The following is an 18,290-nucleotide window of genomic DNA, read 5'->3' on the forward strand; positions in this document are numbered from 1 at the left end:
AGCGTCGATGCTGGCTGCTTGGCTTTTCTCGCGAACTATTGTGTGTTACGATGAGGCAAAGTCGTGCTGTCCTGGTGCGGCGCTAGCAGCATCGTTGCGTCGATCAGGCCTCGATACCTCTGTGGAGCGCATTGTTCTGCGTTTGGTGGAATCTGGACATGTATGCGTGTGCGCAGGGAGGCTCTGGACTTTGGATGAAAAACTCCGTGACCACGAGAGGCGGAATGAGATTCTCGCCTGGAGCACCGTACTAGTACTGAACGGTTCAGCATTGCTGCAAAGCTGGTGCGCCACATATTGATGTATATTGGAAACGGTCATCGTGGCCGCTCAGTGGCTGATAACCATGTACCATTATTCGATAGTACTGCGTTTAAAAGAAACGTTTAGTAAATGAGTCTTTTTTTCGATAAACGGTGTCCCTCAAAAGTCGATTGCGTTCCCGAGAGCGTCCAGCTTGAATCCCTGGACAAGGCCAGCGATCGTCTCCGCGGTATCCAGGTTCACGAGGTACGCGCTGTGCGCCTGCATCATCAGGAGACCACGTTGGGCCTCCTTGGTTCATCTACATGCCCATATAGCGCTTCAAGAATCCCATCTCCATACGACATCATTGTGTTCGTTTCAAACCTTGTACTTGGGGTAGTTGGCAGCTGCGCGCGCAAATCGTTCATAGTAACGAGCTGTTCTCCCGAGGCGATCAGCACTTGAACGAGTACTTGTTAACGTCTGTGCTTTTGATGCGGTGCGGTGATTTCGTCGAGTTTTGCAAGTTGCACTGCGCGTACCGTGCAACGTGTTGTTGGTAACGACCAACAACGTGCTCCGCATCGACGTTGCCCGCAGCTTCTGTTCGCAAGCGATGCTGACCTGGTACTATCCCTTACTAGGCACACGCACGACCAAGATACTGTTGAAGCCAGACCTCTGCGAGGCGAGCTCGGTGCTGTGCACAAGGCGGTCGTATCTCGCTGCGGATGGAGCTGTGCAAGAGGAAAAGGCTTAAGCGCCCTTTATCGTTCTTATGAACTCGCAGCGGGCGCTTGGACACCGCTCACCGGAAGCAGCTCGAGACCAGTTTGGGCCCTGAACGGATACAGGCTCGGTGCATTACACTCGTGACCTTAGCCCGTACTCTTAGGACTGGTGCTGCTCCTGGGTCACGAACGGTATTCGTTGACAGGCTCGACGCGAGTAGTGCAGCGTTCGCAGACGCTGCGTCCAAGACACAACGAACCCGCTACACCGAGCAGCAGCAAACGCACACCTGTAACTTGCGTCAGGGGGCACCGAGGCGCCTGGCACCGAGTGCTGGCATTCGCACAGTCACGTTTCTTGGCACTCCATTGCATTCATAGGCGAGGGATCCATACGCCATCATGAGCTGTAGAGTGCGTTTACAACTTCAGTATCCATGCACAGCGCCACACCTGCACCGGCCAGAGAGATATAGAGCCATACCGCCAAGTAGGCTCTACATAGTTGCAAACCATGGTGACTCGATAGCAAACACGTGGACGTGGCTCCTAGCCAGGCTTTGATTCAACAATGAGCGATCACAGCGATATCGTTGAGGTTACGCGCCTCCAGTGACGACCCCGAGTGGTGCACCCGATCTACACGCCGTATCGCTGCCGCTCACGAACAGGATGCCTCTCGAAAGCTGAGTTCCAACTCATTTGGATGCCGCGCACAAGTCATGATGCCCTTCTTCACGTTTCGATACGTTCAAAGGCTGCATGATACGCGATCTGAACAAAACGACTCGATCTTAGCGTGGCTGCGAGCGTCTATTCGTTCTGGACTCGATTGCCTCCCAGCGGACGCGTTCGTTGCTAAAAATGCCAAGTGCAAGCACGGCTGCGGAGGGTATGCGTAAGCGCCGGACGCTGCGCATGTCACTACATGCGGAGGTCGGTAATAGCGACGGTGCCATTGCTCAATGCAGCTGCGACTTTTGATCCGGTTGCATTCCATGCCACCTCGAAGATACCGCCTTGGCAGCGCAGGACTCGAATGAGCTTGCCGCCCTCTCGCAGGCTCCATATCAGCATGTTGCGATCGGAGGAACCGGACGCGAGGTACTGGCCACACGGTGAGAATGCAATGGAGAACACGGGCCCAAAGTGACGTGCCAAAGTAAGCGTCGCTTTGGCAGCTCCGTGCGCAGGCTCCCAGATACGCACTGTGCTGTCGAAAGACGCAGATGCGAGGTAGTGATTGGTGCCCGGGCTCCATCGCACGGTGTAGACCTCTTTGGTATGGTCAGTGTAGTCCTGAACGAGGTAATCACTACTTGAACTGACATTCTGGCCGTTGGATGTTCTCGACGCAAGCGATACGCTTGTTCCGCTCTGACGAATAGGTCGCCAGATTTTGACGGTGCAGTCGTCAGAGGCGCTTGCGAGCAGGGTACCCGTCGGGTCCCATTTGATACTATTGACTTCGTCTTGGTGCCCGCAGAAGACTCGAAGCGGCTTTGGCTCGCCAACGCGCCACACATAAATCATTTTGTCGCTGCCGGATGACGCGAGCGTGTCCTCGCTCTGCCAGTCCACGTCGAGAACTGGTGCTCGATGAAGCTGTACCTGTTGTTCCATTCGACCAGAGAAAGTGTCCCAAATGGCGACGCTGTGATCCACGCTAGATGTCGCCAGTCGCTTCCCTGTGGAGTTCCACTTCAACGAAAGGACCGGGCCAACATGAACCGTAAACATTCGTTCCAGTGCGCCCGTGCTGCTCCAGACGCGGGCGGCTCCGTCGTACGACGCGGTCGCCAGGTGATGACCATCGGACGACCAGTCCAGAGCGGTAACGTCACGGGATGGAGCGCGACGTTGACGCGCATTGCCCGGAGCGAGCGGCGCTCCACTCGTGCTGTTGACAGTGACCTCATCTGTTCCACTGGACAACGTGGGACTACCCCGTGGTTGACGTTCCTCCGAACTCTGATGACGAAGCTCGAGCGGCGGCGCGACAGCGGTTCGTCCCGAAGGCCCAGCAGGAACTGCCCAGATACGAGCAGTCGCATCGCCGCTCCCACTTGCGAGCAGGTACTCGTGGACGGGGTTCCAGGCTATGGCGAAAACTTCCGCAGTGTGCCCGTAAAGAACGGTGACTTCGCTGTCGTGAACGGTGTAAAGTGTCTCGGGCGCTGCTGCGGTATCGGGACCGGTCGCGCTGCGCCGAGCCGGAGCCTCCACTGCAACCACGTTTCGACGTCGTTTGGGCCTGTTGACCAGCGCCCGATGTACGTCAGCAAGGTTGACAACTACCGGAGTCCTTGCATCTTTTTTATCCGCAGAACTGACGGTCTCGGGGGCAAGCGCACCGTTTTCCTCGCAGCTTGTGCTACGTTTGACGCGCTCTGCGTGCAAGCGCGCAACGTGCGCTTCAATCTCAGCGTAGCTGACGCCTCGCTGCAGAAAACCCAAAAGAGCCCCTGGTGGAACTCCAGTAGCATCAAAGTCGTTTTCCAGCACAAGCGCCTCGTGACCAAAAGTAAAGGCCGAGTGGGTGTAACCACTCTCCAATAGGTAGCGAAAGACTAGGTAGTTGACCTCCTCGGACGTGATAGTGTTCGACATGCCGAGGTGTGCAACCCGGCGTCGGGCGTCCCTGTCCGAGCCCCTCTGCGGATATGAAGCTTGTGCCCCAAAGAAAGTAGAGTTTTCCACGAAAGTGTTCGAAAGCTTCCCAACAGCAGCTCACAAACGAACGCAGTTGCCTAGCAACAGCAGAGACAGCGGCAGGTGCGCGCCAGCGAGCAGTTGGGTGCGGGATATATCTGTACAATAAGGACATATCAAATGCAATCATCTGCGGCGCATCCACTGCGACGGATACCGGCTTTCGCCCTGCAGTTTGGGTTGCGGTGAAGGTATGGACCCAGGCAAGTCCACGGGGGCAACAAGTGGGACGCTTTCAGCCGTGCTTGTTTTGAAGGACGGTACCGACAAGGTGTTTAACCTGCACGGGTTCCGAGTGTGTGGAGCGCGCAACTGTAAGCAGCTTTTTTGTGGTCGTCTGGGGCGTTGTCCTTTCCACGCTGCGCAGTTTCTTGCTGCAGACGACTGGCAACGTGACCAGCTGGACTTGAGCGAGCCGCGGGCGGCACAAGGACCAGAAGCTGTTGATGCGGTTGCTGTTGCGCCACGTGAGCAGCTGGTGTGCCGTTCTGGCGCAACAGCGAGTACAGCGGTCGGAACTCTACGTCAAAGCGACAAAGGCGAGCTCGCCGGTGCCCCCGGGTCCCGGGGCAGCGCTGCGGAAACATCTGCGCGGCCGACAGTCGGCGAATATAGCTTATCGCAAGGGCGAGGTGCCGACTACTTGTCAGAGGACGCACGTAGGTGCGCGCTGAAGAGCGGGGCAGCAGTCATTTTGATCGCAGGTGGCAGAGAAGGACGCGAGGAGGAGCTCTGCGGACCGGCGGCGCTGCGCTTCTGGGAAGCGTGGCGGGCAACGAGCCACGCTGAACCGTCTCTAAAGCGGGCTCGTTTTAAACGAGCATGGAGCTTGCAAGAGCACGCTCGGTTTCTCGAGGCTCTACGCATCTATGGTAAGGGGAAATGGAAGGATATCGCCGCGTACGTGGGTACCCGCAGCGCAGCCCAGTGTCAGAGCCACGCGCAAAAGTTTTATGATCGTGCGTTCGTGCAGCTGGGGTCTCAAACAGATAGCGGTGCTTCGTGCCTCGGAACGACGCTGTGCGCTCCGTCGAGGACCTCTCGCAAACGAAGCATTCACGACATGCGCGATCCGCACGCGATCCACCTGGAGCTGGCCCGTCAGCGGCAGGCTCAGCAGCATCGAGCAGAGCGGGATGCTCGGCGGACAGCAGCGCAGCGGAGGAAACTGCTGGACGCCGAGGCAACCCGCATGGAGGCGCAGCTGCGTTCGCACCTGGACGCATTCGTTAGGGAGCACGCCGAGCAGCTGCCCACGAAAAGAATCGCATCAAACATGCGTCGCAGTGTCCAAAAATGTATACAGGACTGGAAACATAAGCATCTAGAGGAGGCATCGGAGACTGCAACCGCCAGAGAGGAGTCGTCTGTTGTGGATGCTGCCTCTGACGATGAACTCGTTCCGCTCGTTTTCATGGTACCCGAGGAGGCGATGCCAGCAGGTTCTCATGTGGTACTGCTGCGAAAACCGATTGTTTTGAAACAAAGCTCCCCGTCTACAAACGTTGCAGCCGAGTCATCGTCGCTGCCGTTTCCCTGATTCCGACCATTCGATGTCAGACGGCAAGCGGCGACAGCCGCGACGCCTATCAGGTCTCGAGCAGGGCGTTGCGGTACCGTGTTCTTGGCGTTGCTGGACAGGATTCGGGGACTCTGGTACCAGCGACGACCAGCTTGCCCTGGTACGCCCGTGCATCGGCGCGCCAGCGGCAGAGGCGAGATCGCGGGGTGGTGACCGTTCTGTGCCTTGATGTGCTGATTTGTACGTTTTTGTTGATTAATATTCATAAACGTTACGTCTTGTTCCATGTCGACACCAGCAGAAGCACTCGCCAGCACCGGCACCAGCACTAGCCCTGCGTCCTCGTGCGCTTTCGAACTTGCACGCGTAACTGTCGCTTCGAACGTGTTCATTTGAAAAACCCGACCCCTGCACCGGTATGACGCCATGCCTCTAGGGCGCACTCGCTCGGAATCGAGTCCAAACTCGTTGGTCACAGAGAACGAAACCGTTGGAAACCAGCCAGAGGGAAACCGAGGCGGCGTAGCCAGGGTCACGAGGCGAGCGCTGCGTCGTAGTGCAACGGCCGGCGTTGCGACCAACTCGACCGGGACTGCCGAGTCTGCAAACGCACTCAGCGAGTGCAGCATACCAGGCGAAACGAGCTTCGAGCACGGGACGCTGCGTGAACCTGGTCAGCGGTCAAGCGACTCCAGCCTGGAGCGTGCGACGCCCACCGCAGCCAGTGACCTTGAGCTCGCCTCGGATACGTCTGACGAGAGCGCACTTCGCCGAGAGCGCTCCGAACGACATCGGATACAACGAAGTCATGCCGTTTCTTCTTCTCTAGTGGCTACTGAATACGACGCAGTGGGTGGCAAGGCCGGAAACACACCACGTTCAACCCTGTCGCCTCAGGCGAGTGCGTCGAGCGTCAGCGACGAGGCTCTGGACGCCGACCTGAGTAAGCACGTGGACCTGGGTCGAATTCCGCTGCCGCGAAACTTGCAGCTCATAGCGCAGTCACAAATACTGCATGAGCCGCACCTGGGCTCCATCGTCGACGTGCGCTATAATGATGAACTTCAGCAGCATGAATACTACATCCATTTCGATGGATGGAATAAACGGCTGGATGAATGGCTAACGATCGAGCATTTCGACCTTTCGGATTTGTCAGAGCGTCTCAGGGAGCATTATCGTCGCGAGCGAGCATCCCAGGCGAGGCGCCGCTCGCGTTCTAGCGCTACGGCGAGCAGTGGCAAACGTTTGCGCAAAGCGGAGCATGCCACCGCCGCCGACGTTGCTTCTTCCACTGCTGCTGCTGCTGCTGCTGCCGCTTTGGGTAACGAGTCTCGTGCAGATCAACAACAAAAGGCTGCTTCAGGCACTAGTGCTGGCGCAGACCTGCCTGCGGATGTGGTCACTCGGGTGAAAAACCTCCACAGCATCGTCATCGGACGCTGGGAGATGGAGACCTGGTACTATTCGCCTCTTCCACCAGAATACCGCAATTTGCGAACACTCTACGTGTGCGAATTCACACTCAAATTCTTCCGTACCCGAGATGGGCTTGAGCGACATCTCGCACGAAACACGCGATGGTGCCCACCTGGACGGGAGATCTATCGCAAGGACCATCTCGCGGTCTTCGAGGTCGATGGCGCCCGGAATCATTTCTACTGCCAGAACATCTGCTACATATCCAAGCTGTTCCTGGACCACAAGACCCTCTACTACGACGTGGATCCGTTCCTGTTCTACGTACTATGTGAGATTGATGATTGGGGATACCACTTTGTCGGCTATTTCTCCAAAGAAAAGGCCAGCGAGGAGAACTACAACGTTGCCTGCATTCTCACGTTGCCACCCTACCAGCGCAAAGGGTACGGCAAATTCCTCATTGCGCTCAGCTATGAACTGAGTCGACGCGAGGGTATCCGTGGTTCGCCCGAGAAACCGCTCAGCGACCTCGGATTGCTCGGCTACCGCAGCTACTGGAGTCAGATCCTCATTGATCTACTGATGAAAGCGACTGGTCCGCTGAGCATAGAGGATATTGCCGATCGCACAATGATGAAAACCGAAGATATCATTGGCACACTCCGAGCACTGGATCTCGTGCACTACCACGAGGGCCAACACGTCATCGATTTGAGGCGTGTCGAGCACATGGATCTCGGTAACCGTGGTATGCCCTTCGATCCTCAGTATCTTCGTTGGTCGCCACCAGTCGAGCGCAAGCGGCGCAAATCATGAGTCCTTTCCGATTGGTATTCGGCAACGCAGACAGACGGTGTATCGATGATGAGACGGGCGTTTATCGGAAAGTGCGCGGAAGAAGCGCAACACACATACCAGCGACGTGGCAAGATGATGCCTCGCTGCTGCGCGGGTGTATCGATACCGTTTGGTATGCACCATAGATACCCGCGTGCACTGCACGGCGCCTTTGTTCCGCGAATAAGGCTCCAGTCTAGACACCGTTCCAAAACGTAAAAAGCTCTGAGCGCCGCATGCTGGTATCACCGCGAATATGCCGGTATCTAGGAGCGTCGCTGCGGTATCGGCTCGTGTGCAACAATGCCGCAGTGCGGTGGTGTGTTGCCGAGTATCCCCCACTATGAACTGCTCGCATACGACACCTGAAAGCGAAGACCACCAATCCGCCACAACAGGAAAGCGGGTTCATAGCACAATATACCGAGCTCGGGAGCGGGTCTCAGGCTTGTTCGGTGGCGCCCGCGGTGGTGCGCTTCAGCGTCTCCATACATTCGGAGACAGGGCGACGAACCAGCGACCCCTGGAACCAGCAACAGTCCGCAGATGCACCAAGCGACTGCCCGTTGTTTCCACCCTATGCCTGCGTATGTCGCTCGAGCTGGCGAAGTCGCCGTCGTCTGGTTTTCAGTAGTGGTGCATACTCTGGTTGCTGGCGCTCCTCGAGCCACGCCGGTTGCCAAACCGCAAGACTAGCCAGCTCCGTCGTGTCACTGCCAGTGCTGGGCTTATCTGCACCGGAGAGGGAACCTTCTGGCAGCAACTCGCTCAGACGGATCGACTGCAGTAGCTGCGGATCGAAGGCGGCAAGCGGTACACCAGCGTGTGCCTCCAGCTGCAGCGCAACTTCCAGAAGTGAGCCGGCTCGACAGTGCGGACGGAACGGCAGTGCCAACACCTCCGTGAGATCTGCAACGTGCCCGAGACACGAACTCGGTAGACGAGCGCGCCTTAGCGTCTCAAATGTCTCCCAGAGTCCGTTCTCTTCGAGGACACGTGAGCGATCGTCGGTAACGGACCCCGCCATGCTGCTCGACTCGACGTCCGACGCCTTCTCCCGCAAGAGTGTTTCCAGCCAAAACTCAGTTTAGCTCGATTTCTCTATTTTACCGCACAGTCTGGACGGTTCCGAGCTACTCTACTCGAGTTGTGTAGCGTGAAGAGACGGAAGCGCCGCTTCGGGCCCTGCCGCCCCAGCCCCGTCAACGCGCTTTCGCACTGGCGTCGATGGAGGCGACGTTGCGCGAGCCGCAGGCACCTTCGACAACGCAGTGCCGCTTCTCCAGCGGTTGGTTGCAGCGACGACCCCTCTCCTGGTACCGGAACAGCGTCAATCGGGAGCAACTTGCGGACAACGAGGCCAGCTCCTGGCCCTAGTCCATTCAAGGCGTGCTGCACGCGCTTCTGTCTCGTGCATCTCGTGTGTTGTATAGGACGCTGAGGTGCCATGGCGGAGCCGCTGGCTCTGTTTGCGCTGGATCTGCAGCAGCCAAGCGCCTTGGTAGCCGCAACCTCAGGTTATTTCACGCAAGAGGAACCAACTGGTACGCGGGACTTGGTGCTGGTCCGCCAGAGTGGGAGCTACGGTGCGACAATTGAGTGCTGGGCTTATAACGCGGAACTGGGAAAACTACAGCGAGTTCAGGCGACGAGTGCCGCTTTCGCCGAGGCTTCCAACGGGGTCACGTTCGCGCATATTTGGCACGTTGCTCCGGTACGCAGCTGGAGTGGACCTGATCACTTGCTTGTGGTTTCAGACTCTGGCACGCTGAGCTTGCTGAAATGGTGCGGCTCGGAGGCCGTATCCGCGGGTAGCATTCGTGCTTCATTGAGGCCGTGGTGCGTCGAGCAGGCTGCTGCCGCTGATGCCGATGTCACATACGACATTGGCTGGAAATGCGTCAGCAGCGCTGTCTTCAGCAAACCGGGAGCACGAGCGAGTCGCCCCGGTGCTTTCCTAGCAATCGATGAACAAAGTCAAGCCTGTGCACTGGCTTCGTTGGACGGATCGATCTGTGCATTTGCGCTTCCGCAGCACACCTCGGAAGCCTCGACTGCATCAAAGGCTGGTCATCGATACTCGGGCAAGAAACGGAATCCAGCGGGAACCGTACTTTCTCGATCAGCGACGTCTGTGCAGACGAGTCGCGAGAATCCTGTCCGTCGTTCATCTCGACGCCGTAAACGCCCACTCGGTGCGGACGCAGCCTCCAGCGTATCGAGTGTGGAAGCTGGGGCGATGCACCCCGGCAGTCAGCGTGCGGCTAGCGACAGGCGTGCCTCGCGTCGAGACAAGCTGACGGAAGGTACCAGCACCCATTTCACTGATGATAACGACGACGACGACGACGACGACGACGACGATGACGATGATAGTGATGATGATGATGATGATGATGATCATGACGATGATACGAATGCCCGGCTCGGAGACGGTGCTCCATCTGGTGACGCAGACGAAGACGGCCATGAGGATCCCGGTCGAACGACGAGAGGCTTCTCCGCCCCCATCGAGTGGTCGACCGAAGATCGAATGGCGCTCGGTGTAGGCACATGCTTCGGACTTGTCGCGCTACCGTGGTCTCGTGCAGAGAACGAGTCGCTGTTTGTCATGCTCATGGATCGCTCACTATCGACAGCAACAGTGGCGCCCGGACCTGATCGTCGCTTGCTGCTCCTGCTGGTCGACCGTAACGCTCAAACCGTACACGCCAAGGCGATGAGCAGCCCGCTGGACCCCAGTGCATATGGCATCTATGCGCTCTCTGACGGAATGCTTCTCATTGTATCGCGCTCCACCGTTGAAGTCTGGTGCTTTCGCGGTACCCCGGAAGCGAACGCGAATGAAGAGCCATCGTCAGGGTTTTCGGCAAATGCGGGGACGTTCTCCTGCCTCGCGAAGCTTCCACACCGAGCGCTGCTTACCAGGAGGTCCTCGACGAGAGACGGCGCTCATGATATCACGGTGCGTAACGCCTTGTTCGACAGCGCACACCTCCAGGCAAACGGGGAACCTTCGGGGAGCGTTCTCATAACAGCAGCCGCGCTCTGGGAGGCAGCTTGCTCAAGGGAACAGCTTTGCGTGCTCCTTGGCGACGAAGATGGCTATCTATTCCGGTTGACGATTGTGCTCAGGCCCGTCGAGGACGGCATCCAAAGCGAAGCACTTTCCGTGCGGATGTTGGGACGCTTCCACGCACCCGTTAGCGCTCTCTGTTTCCTGGGCGGTGATGACATTGCAGCAGCCGCGGTCTTTGTGACCCTGGAGCAAGGGGATCATGCCGTTGTGCTCCTCGATAGGCCGCAGCTGCAAGCTGGGAAGCGCGACTCGCTTCCGGTCGCATCCGCGCTGCCGGATACGAGCAGCGACGGCACCTCTGCGTCCAGAACGGAGCACCTGGCGGGCCTTGACGACGCCATGAGCAACAGCAACAACACGCTGAGCATTGTCGATACGATACCTGGTCACCATCCGGTGATCATGAGTTTGCTGTTGCGGACGGATCGCTGCTGCCAAGCTGAAGCAGCACAAACTGGCTGCCTGCCGACCTGGCAGTTACTGGGAGCGTCAGCTACCGCTGATCCCAATGAAACCCCCCTCCGTATCTTCGTACCAATGCGGGATACAGTAGCACTGGCACAGTCACCGGTGGACGGTCGAGCACAGCGGGTCTTCGCCCTGCCGCCGCTGCTCCAGCGTTCTACCACGGAACCGGCTGCAACGTTGCCGCCTGAATCAGTCTCCGATACCGCAACTGTTGCTCTCCTGGTGCTCTCGTTTACCCAGCAGACGCGAGTGTTTCGCTTCCAGTCCCTGGCGCTTCACGAGGAACACACGCTCGGTTTCGAGCACAACACGAGCACCGTTCATGCAGCACTGCTCTGCAGTGACTGGTCGCGTAGCGCTTGCTGCTGGGTTCAGGTTCACAGCCATGGGGTGCGCTTGATCGGTGCGGCGTCCTCGGACTCAAGAAGCGCCTCTGTGGTCGACGTGTACACCGCCAGCACGCAGCAGCCCATTGTAGCGGCCGATAGCACTCTATCCCAAGTGCTGCTGCTCCTCGCCGACGGTCAACTGGTCTACCTGGTAGCTTCCGACACCGATTCGGATTCTGACAAGCAATCCAAAGTCAGAGGTAACGCTTCTCCGCCGGCCATGGAGCTCGGATTCGGGCCCCGGAGTGCTTTACAAAGCGCTGCGGCGGCTAATGCGCCCACCGAAGCTCCTCCACGAATACCACCGTCGCCAACGAGTCGTGCTGTGGCCTGCTGCCTGGTGCCGCTGGATAATCCATCATGGTCCTCGTATTTGGTTTACGTCGAAGCGGGTGCATCTCCAGTGCTGCGCATCTGTCAGGTGCCGGAGCGAGCGACGCACGCTCCCGTGCAGTGCCTGTACAGCGTGCTTCTGCCGCAGCTGCCAACCGGGATAGCTGCAGTGCACACCGCAGGCACAGCGTCGCTTGTCGACCTCTGGGCAGGCCTCGAAGACGGTACCTTGCTGCGCGTTGAGGCGGTAGATGTGGCCGAGCTCCAGATGACAACAGAGCGAGGCACACCACGTCTGCACAGGTATCACCTCGGAGCGGCAGCCGGTCTGCGCCTGCGTCGCGTGCTGGTGCCACCAGCGCTCGGCACAGAAGCGTTGCTGGTGTTGGGCTCGAGTTCCTGGTTGATACCACTCTCGTCGTCGTCGTCGTCGTCGTTATGGACGCATCCGTACCCCATTCACGCTGGGCAGCTACTCGATGCCGCCAGTTTTCCCCTGCCGCAGATGTGCTCCACCGTGGATCCCGAGACGCACTCAGAGGCTGTTGCGGTGTTTCCAGCGGCAACAGCGATCGCAGCGCTCAGCGAACAGGGTCGCACGCTCGAGTTTCTCAGCTTTGCCGCCGACGACTCGAGCTCTAACCTGCTCACCATTCGCCCAGTGTCGAAGCCGCAGCCAGCAGATGCTGCTGCATCAGGAACCACTGTGTCACGGAAGGTTGTCCGCAAACTCTGCTGGATCTTTCCCAATGAACTTGCCGCCATTGCGATAAGTACAGAAGGCGAACGCGGACCCCAGGTTCAGTTGCAGCTGGTACAGGTCCCCGGATCAGAACGGGTAGCGTCGCAGCACTTGTCATCGAGCGACATGGAGTCGCATGCTTTCTGGCAGCATTTGCGGCTTGACGGAGGTGTGCGTATCGCCGGTGCACCCGCCTGGGGCGGTATACGCGTCACCAGTATGATCAGCGTCGATTTACCGTCATTATCATTACCATCGTCAGATACAAAGAACGAACAGCAGCTTCACGCTGCCGGTCGAATGCCTGTTGCCCTGCTGGTTGCCGTTGCACCCCCAGCTGCTGAAGCGGAAACCGCGCCGGAAAGCGGCGATGTAGCGCGGGCGTTCCTCCTGACGTATCTGGTGGAGCGGCAGGCAGCGAGCGATGCGCCCTGGAAACTCGTCCTGACTGAGCGCTTATCGTTTCCCGAATCCATTGGTGACCTATCTAGGGTTGGGCGGCACCTCGTGGTTGCCCACGGCAATCGTCTGGCACTCTATACGCACACGCGTTGCGGCTGGCGCCCGTTGACCGTGAGTAAGCGCGCACTTGCCTCTCCTATCGTCGCACTGACCGCTCACGAAGCACTGTGTCGTATTTTCGTCGCTAGTTTACATCACGGCATTAGTTTATTCAAGTACTATGTACAAGAGAATCGACTTGTTCTAGTGGCTGAGGACATGCAGCGGCGCTGGATCCATCGGCTCCAGCTACTCGATGCAGATACCGTTGTTGCCGCTGACAAGTTCGGCTCCATCGCGGTGCTGCGTCTGCCGGTTGAGTCCAGTGCAGCGATTGAGGGTGATCCCAGTTACGGGCGTCTGGCTGAGCGGTACGGAGCCAGTCCCGAGTCAGCGCGTTCTTTTGTGGCGCGTCTCATGCCCGAATGCTCGGTCCATGTCGGTAGCGTGGTGACGAGTCTCCATGTTTTCGGCTACGGAGCCGCCACCGATCCAGATGCAACCCCAGCATCCGCACCCCGATCATGGACAGAAGCGGAAGCAATCCTCTACGGTACCGTGAGTGGAGGATTCGGGATGTTGATTCCTTTTCGAACGCGAGCCGAATGGGATATTGTGCAGCGCCTCGAACGAGAGCTGCACTTGTTCTGGGCGAAATGCTGTGCACCCGGGCACACAATGGATGCAACGCATACCCGGAACCTGCTGCACGCGTCCGTGCTGCGCTTTCAAGGAAGGATCGAACCGACACGCCATGTTGTCAACGGGCACTTGTGTGGATTATTTGCCCTCTTGGATCCTGAGACACAGCGGAGCATTGCGGCACGTGTGTTGGGTCTCCAGGAACCGTCGACACCAAGCGAAGAACAGCGAGCGCTGACGCTCCTGCTCAGCACGTTGCATCGACTGTATGCACGGGTGCTGTGGCCGCTTGGACACGAGGTTCAGGCGGCTCCGTTGCATGCGACGTAATGCCGGTTTCCTAGCGATTTGCATGGACGCGGTCATGCTGGTACCGCGTCAGGCACCTGGTGCACGTCCAGTGCCCAGCATGGATGACGGGATCGCGGCAGTGAATCCGACGAAAGCTCTTGGACGGATTTCGATGCAGCCATTCGTCTACGTCGATGGTCCGGCTACTGTCGGAGAATCGCTGGTGGAAATGTTTTGCATTTGCGCCCGGACGAACCCAGAACAGATCCCTGAACTCTTCTGATAGGCATGGAATCAACGTAATGAATACGCATTCGCTGGGAGCGACTCAAGCATCCTTGCGAAGCGCTCGGCGTCGAAGCGGGTCCTATCGATTCACGTCCGGAAATGATGCAGCAGCTGCGGTTGGGTATTCTGCGAATTACGATATTAGGCAGCGTGCTGGCTTGACAGATCCGTGTCCATGGGAACGCGTACCTCAGGTAAATCCAGCCCGCTGCGAACATCAGATACACATAAACTGGACGTGCCGCAAATCGCACAATCCGCAAGATCACCTATTCACCCTGAGCGCCTCTAGCATACGGAAAGCACTCGTATCGTCTGGAGCTTGTAACCAACAAGCACTCCAGCAATGAGGTCCAGCGTACTGCGTCGCGATCGGATTTCGACCGGAGGCTCATTCGCAGAACTTGTCACAGAAACGTCGTCACCACTGATGCACCAGTCGATGTCTCTCGGAGACAGTGACCTGGGACTTTATGTCGCCGTCCTGCTGTCGGTAAGTCGCCTCTTGTTGCTGGCGATCATTGAATCCACAGAACTCGAATCGCAGCGACTGAGGCTCTGCTTCTCGTAGAGTAGCCCATAGTTCTCGCAACTGCGGCAGCTCGTCTACGTGATAACAAGGCAGACGTTGTAGCGAGCGTTCCATTTCCTGGATTCGCTCCTGACGGGTGCGCTGGGCGAATACGCGGTTAGCAACTGGTGCCACGCTCTCCGCCGACACCGGTGTCGATGTTGGTGTATCCTGAACGACCCAAAGGCCGTTACCGTTGCCACAACCACCCGGACACGCCATGACTTCCACAAAATTCCAGTTACACCGGCCGGTATGCTTATATTGGCGAACGATGTTCTGGATGTTTCGAAAGCCGTACGCAGTTGCTACCGAGTACCTCAATTGCAGGTCGTCGTCTGCGATGACTGGCCGGAAATTCACGACGAAATCTCCCGAGCTCCGATGCTGGTAGAGCAGCAGCTGCCGTAGGTCGGGGTTTCTTTCGCGGACAGCGGCTGGTTCGAGCACGGCGTCGCTCACCCTGTGCTTGAACACGTACTGCGCAACATAGCGAAATACTTCGACGGCGTAACCCCCGGAGAGGCCTCCAAAAGTAGCCCACCACGCGCCTCGAAACTTTGTCAAAGCCGACACCTGTTGCGATATACGAAGCTGGCGTCGAGCATCGTTCGGCATATGCGGCGGGGCGCGCTCCGCCAGCTCGAGCACCTCTGTCGCCGTCAGCACGAAAACGTGCTCCGAGTCCTTTGCATCTCGCTGACTCTCCAGCTTCTTGTCATAACATGGTGCGATGCTTACAGTCCAGGCATGCTCCCCGAGTTCATGACGGACCAAGAGCTGCATCATCGCTTGTGGTGACTTTGCGGTCGCCAAACACGATACCAAATGGGGTTGTGTTTTCTCTACATAGAATGTCCATCCTGGACAAGCACTTGCAAAAAGCGGTTGCTGTGCTCCTGAACCATCGTTCTGGTCAGGTTGCAGCCGCTCGACAGCTTGAGCGCAGGTCTCCAGAACCGAGAGGCAACGCCCAACGCTATTCAGAACGACGGCGAAGGCGCCGAACTTGTCAAAGATAGTTTGGATCCTCTCAAGTACAGACTCGATTTCGGCTAGCTTCCACACCGATGCCAGCGAAGCCACAACTGCCGGTGCGACAACGACAGCACCAAACGCGTCCGCGCTCTGGCTGCAGGCCGTCACAAAGTTGTCCACCGAGTGCGTTGCCAAGAGAACGGTTTCTGCGGAGGTAATGCAACCGCTGCAGGACAGACAGTCGGATAGCGTCACTCGAGCAACCGGTGTGTTCGTCTCGCCGTTCGCATCGTGAGCGTTGTGCGAGTAAACTGGTGCGGCAACAGAGCCGGGAGGTGGTAGCCCACCCTGGAGCGGCAGGACGCACGCCGTAGAGCTCGGGAGAAAATCGTCAAGGTCTGTAACGCGCAAGCCCGTCGAGAAGCGTGATTGTTGTGTGTCCCTGGGCATCAAAGCATCTGTCTGGTGCACTCTGGTTCAGGTCTCCGGGCAAAGCGCGGTTGAGTTTCCTGTTCCAAGAAAGCGCTGCAGCACCTCGCAAGCGAAACGTGTCGATAAGAGACGGGTACGTTTCTATGCGCGCGGGCGCGGGTGCCTCTCGGAAACCGCGACAGTGCGAGGCCCCCGGACAAGCCTACCCAGCAAAGAGGACAATCATGGTAGTTGTACTCGGGAATACTGAAGCGTGAAACAGTTTATGGAAGCATTTGCACAGGGCAAGGTCGCAGCGTGAAACAGGCAATGGAGACACGCGAATAAGGTGGTCTTTCCACTCTGACAACCTCTCTGGTGTTGCACTCCCGCTGCACAGTGTAATCGAGGATCGAAATCGCTATGCAAAGAACCACGTAGATCGTAGTCGCATTGCCTGTAGGATAGGTGTATATTCTTTGCTGAAGAATCTAAGCAAGAATGCATATTTCCCCCTGAGGTCAGAAGTACCGCATTACTGAGGTGGTCGAGGAATACTGAAAGAGAGCGCTATATGCGTTGCGCGCCAAAAACCGATATTTTCAAAGTGAGCTTGCGGTCCATGGTAGAAATCGACCCCTTCGTTACCTTGGGGGAAGCAAACACGATTATACTAGACGGGACGGGCGTCTCGGCTTCCGAAAGGCTTGCTCCTGTGGCCCTGAGAACACTGGGATACAATCGCAAAGTCCTAGTACACTCACGGCCATCTTCTACCGAAATTGCAACGACAGCGTCCGTGGAACTCAGCGATCCGTATAGAGCACAGGGACGTCGATCCATTTTTTCAGTCGATGAGACTTGCTGCTTCCCCTGATGTCTGGCGACATCCTTCTTTTCGACAACGTGGCATTTCACCATTCCTGTTGCGTTCAAGGCCTTCCCGATTCCATCGGAGTAGAGCCGCTTTTGGCTCCTCCGCACGCTGCGAGGTTCATCGTCATCGAGGGAGCGTTTCTGCTATCGGGAAACGCAACGATCCCGCCACTGGGTGAATCGCTGAGACCTTCGGCACACGGCGACACGCCGGGGCATATCGCGTCTTTCTTGCGCAGGTCTTTCTCGATCCCAGAAGGTCCTCACCTAAGGGCATAAAGAAGCGCGTTCTTTTTAAAAAACTTTTTAAGAGATGAGCTGGAGTGCACGCCTCAGAGTGTGGAGATGGAGACAAACTAGCAGGGTGCCTCGGCGATGGAAAAGCGCGGAAACCTGACATAGTAGGAGATAGCGCACAAGGCACGAGTTCGAGGAATCCTTGCATTCATGAGTTGAACCAGAGCCGATCATCGCATAGAGTTCGTGACGTCTGTGTCCCTGGGGTCTCGGCACCGTCCCGTCGGGTAAAACACCTTTTCCCGCTTATACGCCCTCCTATTCTTCTTCTAATTCTTCTCTTACTGGTTGGCGAGAAGTGCATTTTTTCCGTTTTTTCCACCAGCCAGCGACACCGCGCCTCCAGGATCCCCGACTTGCACACCGATACATTTCCCTTGGATTTTTCTTTCTTCAAATGCACCCGATCTGAACAAATCCCGTATAACCCTCGGAAAAAAAGCATGTAATGCCATGCACCTAAAAGTGGAACACAATTGATGTGACTGGCTGGAACGCGTCCACCGCCGTAAGGCGTGTCACGCATGCAGGCGTCACGTGACACGGAGCGGCGGCGGCGTCGCGGCGCACTCGCTCGCTACCACAGCGTCTTCGTCGGGATGGATACTCCTCAGCGCTGGTGCCTTGGTTGCTGTGGAACATGTCTCTTGTGTCGGAAGGGGTCGCTGTTGGCAAACAGAAGGGGCACCAAGTGACGAAACGGGTGCTCCCAGTGCGGCCTGCACAGCGAAAGGGTCAACTGTCAAAGAGGACGCAGTTTGTGCGGGCGCTCATCAGGGAGGTTGTTGGGTTCGCGCCCTACGAGCGACGAATCATGGAGCTATTACGGATCGGCAAAGACAAAAGGGCACTCAAGTTTGCGAAGAGACGCCTTGGTACCCAGACCAGGGCCAAGAGGAAGATCTCGGAGCTCGCAGACGCGTTACGGAGGCGCTGAACGTTCACCACGGGTCG

The 18,290-nt window shown here is 57.6% G+C and overlaps 7 protein-coding genes and 1 non-coding gene across 8 annotated transcripts, besides 1 other annotated feature; 5 read left to right on the forward strand and 3 right to left on the reverse strand.

Moving 5' to 3' along the window:
• The first annotated feature begins 693 nt into the window (after positions 1 to 693).
• Positions 694 to 2,703, forward strand: CYME_CML099T. Its single transcript, XR_002461412.1, has one exon. It is a non-coding gene; the product is annotated as a hypothetical transcript (transcript).
• On the reverse strand, positions 1,902 to 3,587 carry CYME_CML100C (nuclear receptor co-repressor/HDAC3 complex subunit; the record flags this gene model as incomplete). Its single annotated transcript, XM_005536691.1, has 1 exon — positions 1,902 to 3,587. One exon carries the CDS (start codon positions 3,585 to 3,587, stop codon positions 1,902 to 1,904), a length of 1,686 nt encoding a protein of 561 aa, XP_005536748.1.
• A 295-nt stretch (positions 3,588 to 3,882) lies between these two features.
• On the forward strand, positions 3,883 to 5,229 carry CYME_CML101C (MYB-related protein; the record flags this gene model as incomplete). The annotated part of the gene is made up of 1 exon (XM_005536692.1): positions 3,883 to 5,229. One exon carries the CDS (start codon positions 3,883 to 3,885, stop codon positions 5,227 to 5,229), a length of 1,347 nt encoding a protein of 448 aa, XP_005536749.1.
• Positions 5,230 to 5,637: 408 nt separating this feature from the next.
• CYME_CML102C (histone acetyltransferase HAC108/MYST) lies at positions 5,638 to 7,449 on the forward strand (the record flags this gene model as incomplete). The annotated part of the gene is made up of 1 exon (XM_005536693.1): positions 5,638 to 7,449. One exon carries the CDS (start codon positions 5,638 to 5,640, stop codon positions 7,447 to 7,449), a length of 1,812 nt encoding a protein of 603 aa, XP_005536750.1.
• Positions 7,450 to 8,047: 598 nt separating this feature from the next.
• CYME_CML343C (hypothetical protein) lies at positions 8,048 to 8,497 on the reverse strand (the record flags this gene model as incomplete). The annotated part of the gene is made up of 1 exon (XM_005536694.1): positions 8,048 to 8,497. The coding sequence occupies one exon, from the start codon at positions 8,495 to 8,497 to the stop codon at positions 8,048 to 8,050; it is 450 nt and encodes a 149-aa protein (XP_005536751.1).
• Positions 8,498 to 8,917: 420 nt separating this feature from the next.
• Positions 8,918 to 13,954, forward strand: CYME_CML103C (similar to splicing factor 3b subunit 3; the record flags this gene model as incomplete). Its single annotated transcript, XM_005536695.1, has 1 exon — positions 8,918 to 13,954. The coding sequence occupies one exon, from the start codon at positions 8,918 to 8,920 to the stop codon at positions 13,952 to 13,954; it is 5,037 nt and encodes a 1,678-aa protein (XP_005536752.1).
• A 670-nt stretch (positions 13,955 to 14,624) lies between these two features.
• On the reverse strand, positions 14,625 to 16,202 carry CYME_CML104C (similar to nuclear prelamin A recognition factor; the record flags this gene model as incomplete). Its single annotated transcript, XM_005536696.1, has 1 exon — positions 14,625 to 16,202. The coding sequence occupies one exon, from the start codon at positions 16,200 to 16,202 to the stop codon at positions 14,625 to 14,627; it is 1,578 nt and encodes a 525-aa protein (XP_005536753.1).
• Positions 16,171 to 17,574: a sequence feature (possible transcribed region).
• A 402-nt stretch (positions 17,575 to 17,976) lies between these two features.
• CYME_CML106C (60S ribosomal protein L36) lies at positions 17,977 to 18,273 on the forward strand (the record flags this gene model as incomplete). Its single annotated transcript, XM_005536697.1, has 1 exon — positions 17,977 to 18,273. The coding sequence occupies one exon, from the start codon at positions 17,977 to 17,979 to the stop codon at positions 18,271 to 18,273; it is 297 nt and encodes a 98-aa protein (XP_005536754.1).
• Positions 18,274 to 18,290: the final 17 nt, after the last annotated feature.

This window comes from Cyanidioschyzon merolae, chromosome 12 (assembly GCF_000091205.1).
Source record: "Cyanidioschyzon merolae strain 10D DNA, chromosome 12, complete genome".
Classification (NCBI taxonomy): Eukaryota; Rhodophyta; class Bangiophyceae; order Cyanidiales; family Cyanidiaceae; genus Cyanidioschyzon; species Cyanidioschyzon merolae.